The 13,417-nt window shown below is 35.2% G+C and overlaps 1 protein-coding gene across 4 annotated transcripts in view; it reads right to left on the bottom strand.

Annotated features, from left to right (window-relative positions):
- The window catches only part of Khc-73 (Kinesin heavy chain 73), a 165,130-nt gene that overhangs the window by 34,567 nt on the left and 117,146 nt on the right, over positions 1–13,417 (bottom strand). For all 4 annotated transcript variants that reach the window (XM_074129514.1, XM_074129511.1, XM_074129512.1 and 1 more), the window contains exons 3-8: positions 8,596–8,759; positions 4,593–4,747; positions 3,187–3,300; positions 1,432–1,679; positions 631–748; positions 206–433 (exon numbers count right to left, since the gene is read on the bottom strand). In XM_074129514.1, coding sequence (XP_073985615.1) covers positions 206–433; positions 631–748; positions 1,432–1,679; positions 3,187–3,300; positions 4,593–4,747; positions 8,596–8,759 — 1,027 coding nt within the window. The remainder of the gene's footprint in view (positions 1–205; positions 434–630; positions 749–1,431; positions 1,680–3,186; positions 3,301–4,592; positions 4,748–8,595; positions 8,760–13,417) is intronic.

The following is a 13,417-nucleotide window of genomic DNA, read 5'->3' as shown; positions in this document are numbered from 1 at the left end:
TATTCAGTATGCACTGCCACAACAAACAAAACAATTCAAAACAAACAATGCAAATTATACTTTAGGTGCTAAATTACTCACAATTATTGGTGAGCCCTGAAAGCATTTAAATCAAAAATATACATGTACTTTATTAAATGTTAACAGATTAAAAGATAAGAACAAAATGTAAATTGAGACTCATATGGAAAAGGAAAACGCATACCGGCGTATTGGAAGCGGTAGCATGTTTCAGCATTTCCTTAAGAGCTTCAACTTCTTGTCTCAGTTCACGTATTATCCTGGCGTTAGGATCTTCGTTGACAACAGCGTGATTGACTATTCGCTTCGCTCGGTCCGCGTACCTCAGAGTGCTCAGGGTTTCTTCATAGTTATCAGCAGCTGGCGATATTGTGGCTACCATAACAGTCTTACTATTTCCACCAAGATTGTCCTACGAAAGGTTTTACTTTAATTATTATTAAAAGTTCACTATAAAAATAAAGGCCTAAAACCAAATTTTTGGAAAAGAAATAGAATCTTCAATGTGGCAAGTGTTTGGATAGCCAAACACTCTTAATAGTAAGAGGATACATCAATTGTATCGATCCACGTATTTCTAAATTTAAAAAAATAAAATTTTTAACTTACCTTTAAAAGCCAAGTAAGTACAGAATCTCTATATGGTACAAATTTATCCTGTTTACTTCTAGTATTAGTCGACTGATCTGCTAACTTTGATATAACAAGACCAAGGGTTGTCAATGATCTGAAGCAGAATAATAAAAATTATCCTATGAAGATTAAAATTCAATGGCTGGTTAAAAAAACAAAACGATAATTTTAGAAGTATATGATTAAAAAAGGTACTAATGAGTATCAAGAAAGAATATTTACTCAACAAAAAAGTAAATTACTGCTAAGGATGGGAAGGTTATACACAACCTTGCACAACACTCTAGTAACCATAGTAACAGCAATCAATCAGAACTGGGTCAACATAGCACGGAATATTTACATAGCAATATCAATTAGTATGTATGTATTTAATATAAACACGCAAACTATAAGAAGTATTCTTTTTTACAGAAATTAATAAAAAATATATTTTAAAAGGCATTTATGAATAAGAACTTGCCAGGTGGGAAAACGCAACTAAGTCTAATAGAATTAATAATTCTTAATTTGAATAAGAGATTACCTTATATGTATTAAGAAATTTGGTACAGAATTCACAATATAGTAAAAAAACTGATCAAAAATCTGGTGATACGATACCTCAAGGTTTTGTTTTGTTTTTTAATCAAAAGGCACCGAAGTGTTAATAAGTTCTGGGAAGATAATTCGAGGTACGTATATACAAATGTAAGTAATGTAATGGTACAATAATGAGGTATTTGACTTGAAGACCAGCTGAAAAGTAAACCAAGCTAGCTAACAAACAGCACATACTTGTTAATGTTCGACCCTTCTTTCAGTCTGTCGCCTACAGCACCCGTTTTGGCGGCTCGTTCGCTGCCGGCCAAATCCACCAAAGACATACGACTAACTCGTTCGCCGCTAACACCAGATCCTGTATCAACTAATGTTTGTGTAAGTACAACGGAGAATACAGCATGCGATCTGGAAGATTCACAATTCATATTTGTTGCGGCCACCGTACGTGATTTATTTCCTTCGGCCATTAAGTTATCTATATCCTGTAAGGGGGCAGAAAATTACTTTTGTTAAAAAAAACCTTGAGAAAAATAAAATGAAAGAATATTTACAGAAACAAATGATTGAATACTTAAAATAATACGACAATTTTATTGCCACACACTATCTACGCTTATGAGGTGTGCAAGATGCACAATGTATTCATTTGCCATGGCGTGATTTTTGCAACGTATAAAAATAAACTTCGACATACAGTACAGTAAACTACATTCTAAATTTCTCAGAGATTTTGGAATTTTATGACATATTTTGGTTGCCAATACGCTTGGAGCTTTATTGGACTTGAAGAATCGGACTTTTGTTCTACTTGCTCCTTATCTCCATATTAAAAACAATTAAATCATATTCCTGGCCTACTAATTGTTTTTTACATGAAACTTTGGCAGAGAGCGTTTCCTTATATTTGTCGGAAGTCTGGGGCCCACACTATTCGGATGAAATTGAACGTGTTCAATTATCATTTATCATTTTTTAAAAGATTATTGAAAGAATAATAGCAATACAGAAATAATAATTTTTTTTTTTATAGGTAAGTGAGGAAAACCTTGATAAAGGTACCGACACGAGCGGTTATGTGGTATTCCTACCCAATGAAAAACCTCACTCCCTCGATTTCCTTGATGGACCCAGCCCGGGACCGTTTATCACATTACTTCAGGCTGGACCAGGAACACTATGCACTCCGTCATTTTTCCATCATTTCAGCTGAAGTATTCCTCTTCAGCTTTCTTCTTCTTTTCCAAAATATCGCTGACCGGTCTTGTCCACCTTAGTCCAACTAGGACCTCTCGGCTAACATTTTGCCCACGATATCCTCTGGGGCAATGCTCCTCCTATCTCCTCCAACTCCAGTTCCATTCTTTGTTGGTCCCATCTCTTACACTCAAAAAATGTGTGCCGTGCATCGTCCTGAACTTCCTTACAATAAGCACAGCAAGGACTCTCTACTTTCCTCATGGTGTGCAGATACAGAAGTAATAATAGTAATAATAATAATAATAAATTTTGCAGACCCAGGCTCCACCCTACCTTGTTAAGCAAGGTGTTGTGATTGGAAGCTATGGGTCTGCACATGTGTCATCCCAGCTCCAGTAGTTTAAGGAAATAAGAAGAACAAAGAAAGTGGGCGCTAATGACCAAGAAGTCGATGCGCCGTAAAAAAAAATAAAAAATAATAATAATAATAAATAATGTTTTCGTATTGCATGAATTGTAAGATAGGTTAAGTTTATTTTGATTATTATTGGTAAAATGATCAACCTGTTTGTACTAACATACAAACTCATTTGCCATGATGTATTTTAGAGCAAATAAAAAATACTACTACCACTGACACCTTACATAATGGGAACGTACATTACATCTCTAACTGTCTTTAATGTACATAACATTCGCTAGATTAAGAGCACGTTCTGTTGGCTTTCAGAATTACACGAACTATCTAATTTTATCTTGCCTTACCTGATTAGTAAAATCATTTCTAGTTACCTGAAATGAAGAAACTGCCAGTAAGGACAGACCATCGACGTATGGTCCTAGTACGGCATGTTCCCTAACTTTAAGTGACTGTTTATTCGGCTTTGGGTCCAATAAGTCATGCACCTAAAACAGAAAAGAAACATTATTTTAATTAAGATTAAAAATAACAATATAAGAATGATATGTCCACGTTATGTAGTAGAAAGGAAACGAATGTTTGACGACATATACAGGTATTTAGATGCACCCTTTCGCTACGAAGACATAATATTCTCCAGCAACATCTATGTGCTTAAATCTGTAGCAGAGCTAGCAAAGAAATATGAATGTATTTAAAAGTTATGCAAGAAAATGATTAGAGAAGGATTACGTGATTTTAATTTAGGTTAAGCAAAAAGGATGGCAGGAATATAGAGTACTGATCCATCCATTAGTTGTAAGTTTGTATGTAAATAGTTGTATATAGTAGAGGGATGACTGTGTGAAGCGAATGTATTTATAAGTAAGAATGGAGAGTGAGTGATATTCTAGTGACAATCACCTAGACGATGCTGGATGTATGGCGGAAGACAATGCCAAAAAAAAAGATTAAAAAGTAACTAGTTGAAAAAAAAAGAAGTTTTCATTTAACCAATTATTTTAAAATGGACATTCTAACATACAGCAGGACTGATGCCGCCAGAAATGTTCCAACAAGACGATTTGCCGCGTTTCAAAGCACTATAATCTGTCTTTCCATCACCAAGAATCTGGATCATTGTGCAGCCATTAAGGAGCTTGTGTGTTCCCATAATTCGAGAAGGAAATGTCGACAGTTCTGTGGGTTTTTTTTAGCCTGTCAATATCCATCAGTAATTTAGTGGCCTCTAGTTAGCCTCATCCGCAATGTATAATAATTAATGGGATTGAAAAAATAACTGCCATTTCAGTCTAGTAAAGTTTATTTTGCCGAGCTTTCGACCTAGGGACTAGGTCATCTTCAGGGCTAGTTTAGAAAGTAATACTATTACATTTCAGGGTTGGTGTGTCTTCTGTCTTGTCTCTTCATCACACTCAAATTAATAGATTTCATCCCAGAAAATGTACATAGGGTAAACCGTTGACTATCACAAATTACGAGTCGTGGATGGAAGGAGTAATATGCTGACCTTCTTTACGACAAATTTCTTGTAATATCTATTTCAAGACCAGAATTCGAACCCAATACATCTCAGCGGTCCCAGCTCGGCATTTATGGGCGCCTAGCGTGGAAATCTTGAGGATATATAATGTATTTTGGCTGGGATCCATGAAAGAAGTGGCTAATCCAAAGCCTCTAGCTGGCTGGACACAATTCCCACTTAAGTGGGTATTGGTTTCTAAGCTTTAGTGGTTACTCTCACTACAAGCCACAGGAATAACAACAATTCACCTACCTTTTCATTATATATTTCCATATAGCTGACCTCCACTTTGTACGATTGTTCGCAACTTTGGCACTTTGCTATTCTATCAAATAGTGAATCGCACAACCTTGGTATAACTCCTTTACTTTCCTGGCCGCCCATCATTGTGTACGACTTGCCTGACCCTGGAATCAAATCAACAGGAGCACTGAGAATGCTGGATTCAAGGAATGTTTAAGAGGAAATCAACAAGTCAGAATCAGAATTCAGAATTGACTTAAGTTAATATTGAACATCAGTTTTATAGTAGCCATATCAATTATATTGAGGATTAAAAATGAAATTTTTGATTTCAAATAATGATGTCCTCGGTTAATTGAAACTTAATTTTCCATGATGTTTGTATGAATAAACAAGTCAAAGGGTTACTATGGCCATGATGTTTGTATGAATAAACAAGTCAAAGGGTTACTAAGGCCATGATGTTTGTATGAATAAACAAGTCAAAGGGTTACTATGGCCATGATGTATGTATGAATATACAGGTCAAAGGGTTACTATGGCCATGATGTTTGTATGAATATACAGGTCAAAGGGTTACTATGGCCATGATGTTTGTATGAATAAACAAGTCAAAGGGTTACTATGGCCATGATGTTTGTATGAATAAACAAGTCAAAGGGTTACTAAGGCCATGATGTTTGTATGAATAAACAAGTCAAAGGGTTACTATGGCCATGATGTATGTATGAATATACAGGTCAAAGGGTTACTATCCCCATGATGTTTGTATGAATAAACAAGTCAAAGGGTTACTATGGCCATGATGTTTGTATGAATAAACAAGTCAAAGGGTTACTAAGGCCATGATGTTTGTATGAATAAACAAGTCAAAGGGTTACTATGGCCATGATGTATGTATGAATATACAGGTCAAAGGGTTACTATCCCCATGATGTTTGTATGAATATACAGGTCAAAGGGTTACTATCCCCATGATGTTTGTATGAATAAACAAGTCAAAGGGTTACTATGGCCATGATGTTTGTATGAATAAACAAGTCAAAGGGTTACTAAGGCCATGATGTTTGTATGAATAAACAAGTCAAAGGGTTACTATGGCCATGATGTATGTATGAATATACAGGTCAAAGGGTTACTATGGCCATGATGTTTGTATGAATAAACAAGTCAAAGGGTTACTATGGCCATGATGTATGTATGAATATACAGGTCAAAGGGTTACTATGGCCATGATGTTTGTATGAATATACAGGTCAAAGGGTTACTATGGCCATGATGTTTGTATGAATAAACAAGTCAAAGGGTTACTAAGGCCATGATGTTTGTATGAATAAACAAGTCAAAGGGTTACTATGGCCATGATGTTTGTATGAATATACAGGTCAAAGGGTTACTATCCCCATGATGTTTGTATGAATAAACAAGTCAAAGGGTTACTATGGCCATGATGTTTGTATGAATAAACAAGTCAAAGGGTTACTAAGGCCATGATGTTTGTATGAATAAACAAGTCAAAGGGTTACTATGGCCATGATGTATGTATGAATATACAGGTCAAAGGGTTACTATGGCCATGATGTTTGTATGAATAAACAAGTCAAAGGGTTACTATGGCCATGATGTATGTATGAATATACAGGTCAAAGGGTTACTATGGCCATGATGTTTGTATGAATAAACAAGTCAAAGGGTTACTATGGCCATGATGTATGTATAAATATACAGGTCAAAGGGTTACTATGGCCATGATGTTTGTATGAATATACAGGTCAAAGGGTTACTATGGCCATGATGTTTGTATGAATAAACAAGTCAAAGGGTTACTAAGGCCATGATGTTTGTATGAATAAACAAGTCAAAGGGTTACTATGGCCATGATGTTTGTATGAATATACAGGTCAAAGGGTTACTATCCCCATGATGTTTGTATGAATAAACAAGTCAAAGGGTTACTATGGCCATGATGTTTGTATGAATAAACAAGTCAAAGGGTTACTAAGGCCATGATGTTTGTATGAATAAACAAGTCAAAGGGTTACTATGGCCATGATGTATGTATGAATATACAGGTCAAAGGGTTACTATGGCCATGATGTTTGTATGAATAAACAAGTCAAAGGGTTACTATGGCCATGATGTATGTATGAATATACAGGTCAAAGGGTTACTATGGCCATGATGTTTGTAAGAATATACAGGTCAAAGGGTTACTATGACCATGATGTTTGTATGAATATACAGGTCAAAGGGTTACTATGGCCATGATGTTTGTATGAATAAACAAGTCAAAGGGTTACTAAGGCCATGATGTTTGTATGAATAAACAAGTCAAAGGGTTACTATGGCCATGATGTTTGTATGAATATACAGGTCAAAGGGTTACTATCCCCATGATGTTTGTATGAATAAACAAGTCAAAGGGTTACTATGGCCATGATGTTTGTATGAATAAACAAGTCAAAGGGTTACTAAGGCCATGATGTTTGTATGAATAAACAAGTCAAAGGGTTACTATGGCCATGATGTATGTATGAATATACAGGTCAAAGGGTTACTATGGCCATGATGTTTGTATGAATAAACAAGTCAAAGGGTTACTATGGCCATGATGTATGTATGAATATACAGGTCAAAGGGTTACTATGGCCATGATGTTTGTATGAATAAACAAGTCAAAGGGTTACTATGGCCATGATGTATGTATGAATATACAGGTCAAAGGGTTACTATGGCCATGATGTTTGTATGAATATACAGGTCAAAGGGTTACTATGGCCATGATGTTTGTATGAATAAACAAGTCAAAGGGTTACTAAGGCCATGATGTTTGTATGAATAAACAAGTCAAAGGGTTACTATGGCCATGATGTTTGTATGAATATACAGGTCAAAGGGTTACTATCCCCATGATGTTTGTATGAATAAACAAGTCAAAGGGTTACTATGGCCATGATGTTTGTATGAATAAACAAGTCAAAGGGTTACTAAGGCCATGATGTTTGTATGAATAAACAAGTCAAAGGGTTACTAAGGCCATGATGTATGTATGAATATACAGGTCAAAGGGTTACTATGGCCATGATGTTTGTATGAATAAACAAGTCAAAGGGTTACTATGGCCATGATGTATGTATGAATATACAGGTCAAAGGGTTACTATGGCCATGATGTTTGTATGAATATACAGGTCAAAGGGTTACTATGGCCATGATGTTTGTATGAATAAACAGGTCAAAGGGTTACTATCCCCATGATGTTTGTATGAATAAACAAGTCAAAGGGTTACTATGGCCATGATGTTTGTATGAATAAACAAGTCAAAGGGTTACTAAGGCCATGATGTTTGTATGAATAAACAAGTCAAAGGGTTACTATGGCCATGATGTATGTATGAATATACAGGTCAAAGGGTTACTATGGCCATGATGTTTGTATGAATAAACAAGTCAAAGGGTTACTATGGCCATGATGTATGTATGAATATACAGGTCAAAGGGTTACTATGGCCATGATGTTTGTATGAATATACAGGTCAAAGGGTTACTATGGCCATGATGTTTGTATGAATAAACAAGTCAAAGGGTTACTAAGGCCATGATGTTTGTAAGAATATACAGGTCAAAGGGTTACTATGACCATGATGTTTGTATGAATATACAGGTCAAAGGGTTACTATGGCCATGATGTTTGTATGAATAAACAGGTCAAAGGGTTACTATGGCCATGATGTTTGTATGAATATACAGGTCAAAGGGTTACTATCCTCCATGACGTTTGTATGAATATACAGGTCAAAGGGTTACTATCCTCCATGACGTTTGTATGAATATACAGGTCAAAGGGTTACTATCCTCCATGACGTTTGTATGAATACACAGGTCAAAGGGTTACTATCCTCCATGATGTTTGTATGAATATACAGGTCAAAGGGTTACTATCCTCCATGATGTTTGTATGAATATACAGGTCAAAGGGTTACTTTAAATAAGTTAAAACATTGCTAGCTCACCTGTTTGTCCATAGGCAAATATACAAGCGTTGTACCCTTGGAACGCATTGTCCAGAATATCGGTACCCAGACAGTCGAACACATGTTCCTGACTAGCATAGTCTGCACTGAGCGGATCTACTGAGTTGAAGCAGTGATCAAAGGCAAAGCTTTTCGGCCCCTTCCTGAAATTAGGAAAAAAAAAAGAAATTTATCTTCTATAATTACAGAATTATAGTGATTTAAATAATTACATAAGTTAACTACATAAGTTTGGTGGATTAAGTCTAATCTAAGTAGGCATACATCTGTGATCTTACTTTCTTTCATTCTTTCATGCGATTTATAATGGCGATAAGAAGCAATGAAAATAAAGGTTTATGTAATAACGGTTTTAGAGAAAATAGAGAAAAACTAATGTTGAAACAATTCTAAGAACCTCATAAAACTATTCGATAGTTTATGAAATAGGTAATAAGAGAGAGATGAATACTATGTGGGAAGTAAAAAAGTTAGAAAATTTGGACTCAATTTTATTTTGATTATTACATTTTCACAATTGAACCTTAGTAAAAGATTAAGCATAGAGCTTTTTCTTTTTGTAAAATAATAAGATAATATTTTAAAAACTTAGCATTCAATTCTGAATAGAAGAATATTTCTTTTTTATGAGTAATTATTATTATTATTTTTTTAAAAATGATTTAAGGCGCGTCAACAGCTGAGGTCATTAGCGCTTGGAGCTTTTTTTCAATGCACTGCCGGCCTCCGGGCAGTGTTCTCTCGTTACAGACAACACTGTCCACCACCGGACAGTGTGAGCTGTAAGAAACACCTAGGAAGAGAAAATCTAAGGGTCAGCAGCTGGATTCGAACCCGGGACCCCCGCGTGGGAGTCCAGTATGCTAACCTCATAGCTATTCCTTTCCCTATGAGTAATTATTATTTTGTTTTTAATGTTTAGAATTTTTTTTTTTTTTTTTTTTAAGAGGAATAATGTTCTTTCCGGAATCTTCATTTCGTGCGAGTATATTTATGCTATTTTCTCGTTAACAGTGATTAGGTGTTTAAAAAACACCTAACGAAAGGTATAAAATAAATGTCTTAACTCCAAAAAATAATTATTGTTTACCTCTTCTCATGGCTGATACTGAATAAAACTTAATTCTAATAATAAGGCTTCATTTATAAATTAAAATAAATTATTTATTATAAAGGATTTTTTTTTAAAAACTTTTAAATTTATGCGTTCAACAAAAAGATAAAGATATATTCAAGCAATTTGAACACATTATTATAAATCTGTGAGCAACAAGTGAAGGCAGGAAAGTTAGTTTGGCGAATAGCCGCTAGATGGCAAGAGCTGTACACTAATAGCTCCTAATGAATTATATCAACTAAAGAACCTTCAAGGCAGGCGTTCATTTTAGAGGCCCCCAAATTACCCAAAATTTTATGTGGAAAATTTAAGTTTTCCTAAAATATAAATAGGGTGAAGGGACCAGTAATTGACTGCTTAAGAAAAAATTCGAGTTTAAGATAGAATAACTTCCGTTATTTTGGCTCCAGGTGTAGGTTGTAAAATTGTACTGCTCCAGTAGGATGTACTTTATTTTATTAATATTTTAAATGCAGTAAATTCGATCTTTATGTCAACCAAAAATGACTTTTTTTGTAAGTATGTCAATGACCCAGTAATTGACATAGCGAATTTTCGGTGGAACCAGTGTTTGACATGGAGTGGGACCAGTAATTGACATACAAATATATTCATGAAACGACATAAGGTATGCATTCAAAATCACTTTTAAATCTAAATAAATCACTTAAATCACTTTTTCCTTCGCTTCGCTAATATTTTCCACAATCTGTGCTGCCAGTGTCATTTGCTTCGAAACCAAACTATCTGAATGTAATTCATTCTTACTTTCTGCATCTATTCAGTATTTTATTGTTTATTATTACTGAGTTACCTCTTGGACACATGTATATATACATTGTGTGCACGTTCATCGCGTCCCGCCACAGGTTGTAAGCATTCGCATTTGTAACAGTAATAAATAAATGAAACGTCAATGAAAAAAAAACTAGATTAAAAAATATATATCTGTTATTGACTCTTTAACTTGGAAAGGATAGGTATTAATATACACATACCTACAAATAAACCACTGATATTCACATAACTAGGTAACCAATTGACAAAAATATGTGTTATTAAAATAGGCACACCATAAAAGAAAAAATGAATGAAAAAACAAAATATTCTTTCGGAATACATAGGAAATGAACATCATAATATATCTTATGTAATTGATAATTAGCCACTTGAAATCACAAGCCATTTGAAAACCTCACACATCAACGGTTTTATTAAATTGGTAACGTTCTCCATAAAGTAGTACAGGGCGAACCAACCTTCACGTCTTTGGGAATTAAAAATGGTTTTCATACCGATTTCATTTTTTTTTAAATACAGTTTAGCCTATATAGCCTATGGGATGCTATATATTCGTCTTCGGTCAACATGTCTGTCAATTGGTAAATACAATAGATCTTACAATCTTTTTTATGTTATTAATGTGTAACATCACAAAGTCACCAACTTCTCCACGTATGTTTGATTTCGCACCTGGTACTTCTCTTGAGGAAGCTTCACTTTTCCTCTGGCCGTTTCCTTTGATGGAATTCTATGGTTTAGCCATTTCCTCCCTTTCTTCTTTGTCATGTGGCTGGGACCCAAAACTGAGGGAGAATGAGAGATTTTCCAACTCCGATAAGTGGGCGTCGTTTTTATTAGTCACGTAGGCCTCGTGAAGCTGTTCGGCGATCACGATTATTCCAGTTTGTTGTTCATACATTGTTGTTCTGTACAGAATAATCATTCTGCATGCCCTCTTGAAATAAGGCGTACATTTGCTAATTCATTAATTTAAACATATTTTGTTGGAAGTTTTACTATTTATGTTGCCGATTTTTATCAATGATTTTATTTTACAATGATTGAATTTTTAATTATAATAAAATTTATCAACCTATCTTACCATTTTCCCAGGAAGTCAATCACTGGTCTCAAACAAAAAAGCTGTAGGACCAGTGATTGACATACATGTCAATTACTGGGCAGATTGCCGTTTCAAGGACCAGTGATTGACAGCCCCATTTTAATCCTCAATGCTTCTTATAATTAAAAAAAAAAACTACATAAATGAAATCTACAAGTAATACTAATTATAACAGAACATTGATAACCACACGAATATATGAACAAATAAACGAAAAATAAGAAAAAAGAAAAATTATTTTCTTATCAATCCTCCTTAGCAACGGCTTGTTTTTTCCCTTGATTTTGAACTTTTAACACAAATAACCTTCCACTGATACCAAGGAACCTTCCAATAATTAATATTTTTCTGGAACTGCTGCCCAAAGGCTTCTCAATAACGAAATTGAAAGAATCACCACTAAAAACGGCTCATATCCCTTATAATACCAGTTTATTTCTGGTATGTCAATTACTGGTGCCCAGTCAATTACTGGTCCCTTCACCCTAATATTCGTATTGGTATAAATAATTTAAATTTAATATAGACTAAACAGATTAAAGAGGAAATTCCAGCTCTAAGTCGAGATTAAATGGCTCAATTCTCCTATATCTGTAAAGAAACATGAATCTAGCGGGTTGGCCAATAAGTTCGTTCGGTTTAGGCTTAACCTTTCTGTGAATTTCGGTTTAACAAACATTACTATTGTGCTCTTGCTGCGTAGCTGTAAAGATGGAAGAAAATAAAGTGCATTTTCGTCATATTTTGCTCTATTATTTTAAAAAGGGCAAAACGAGCTGCAGAGGCTCATAAAAAGATATGTTGAGTTTATGGTGATGATGCCTTAACAGAACGCCTATGCCAAAAGTGGTTTGCCAAATTCCGTTCTGGAGATTTTGACATTAATGATGCGTCCCGCTCCGGTTGCCCGACCGAGATTAATTCAGATGATGTCAAGGGCGTAATCGATAAAGATCTATGCGAATCGATGAGAGAGATAGCAACAGTACTTAACATATCATATACGAGCTCCAAAAATCATTTGCGCCGGCTGGGATACGTTTCTCGGCTCAATGTTTGGTTACCGCATGAATTAACCGAGGCCAACTTAGCCACTCGCATATCCATTTGCGATTCGCTGCGGAAACGTCAAGAAAACGAACGATTTTTAAAGTGGATGGTAACGAGAGATGAAAAATGGATCGTCTACGACAATGTAGTGCGTAAAAGATCATGGAAGCACTGCAGTGAGCCGCCGCAAACAAGCTCGAAGGCGGAATTACATCCGAAGAAGATAATGCTCTCCGTATGGTGGGATTATAAAGGTATTATCTATTACAAGCTGTAACCGTCAGGCAAAACAATTGATTCAACCGCATACTGCTTGCAGTTAACCAAATTGGACCATGCAATCCGCATAAAATGTCCAGAATTGGCAAAGCGCAAAGGTGTCGTCTCCCACCAAGACAAGGCCAGACCGCATACGTCATTGACCACTCGGAATAAACTGCTGGGATGTTTTGTCTCATCCTCCGTATTCACCGGACCTGGCACCTTCTGATTATCATTTATTCTGATAGTTGCAGAACTCCATGAACGGAAAAACTTTCGATAATGAGAAGACTGTCAAAAAACATTTTGATTGGTTTTTCGACGATAAGCCATAGACGTTCTACGAACGTGGTATAATGAAGTTGGTGGAAAGATGGCAAGAAGTTATCAATAAGAATGGTCAATGTATAATTGATTAACATGTATTCTGTGTATCAAAAAAATTGCTATTTATTCCACTCTCAAAA

Source organism: Rhodnius prolixus, unplaced genomic scaffold (genome assembly GCF_049639745.1).
Source record: "Rhodnius prolixus isolate KJV_2025 unplaced genomic scaffold, Rpr scaffold_15, whole genome shotgun sequence".
NCBI classification, from domain to species: Eukaryota; Metazoa; Arthropoda; class Insecta; order Hemiptera; family Reduviidae; genus Rhodnius; species Rhodnius prolixus.
Note: the sequence above shows the minus strand (reverse complement) of the source record. Positions and strands in the feature narration are given on the sequence as shown.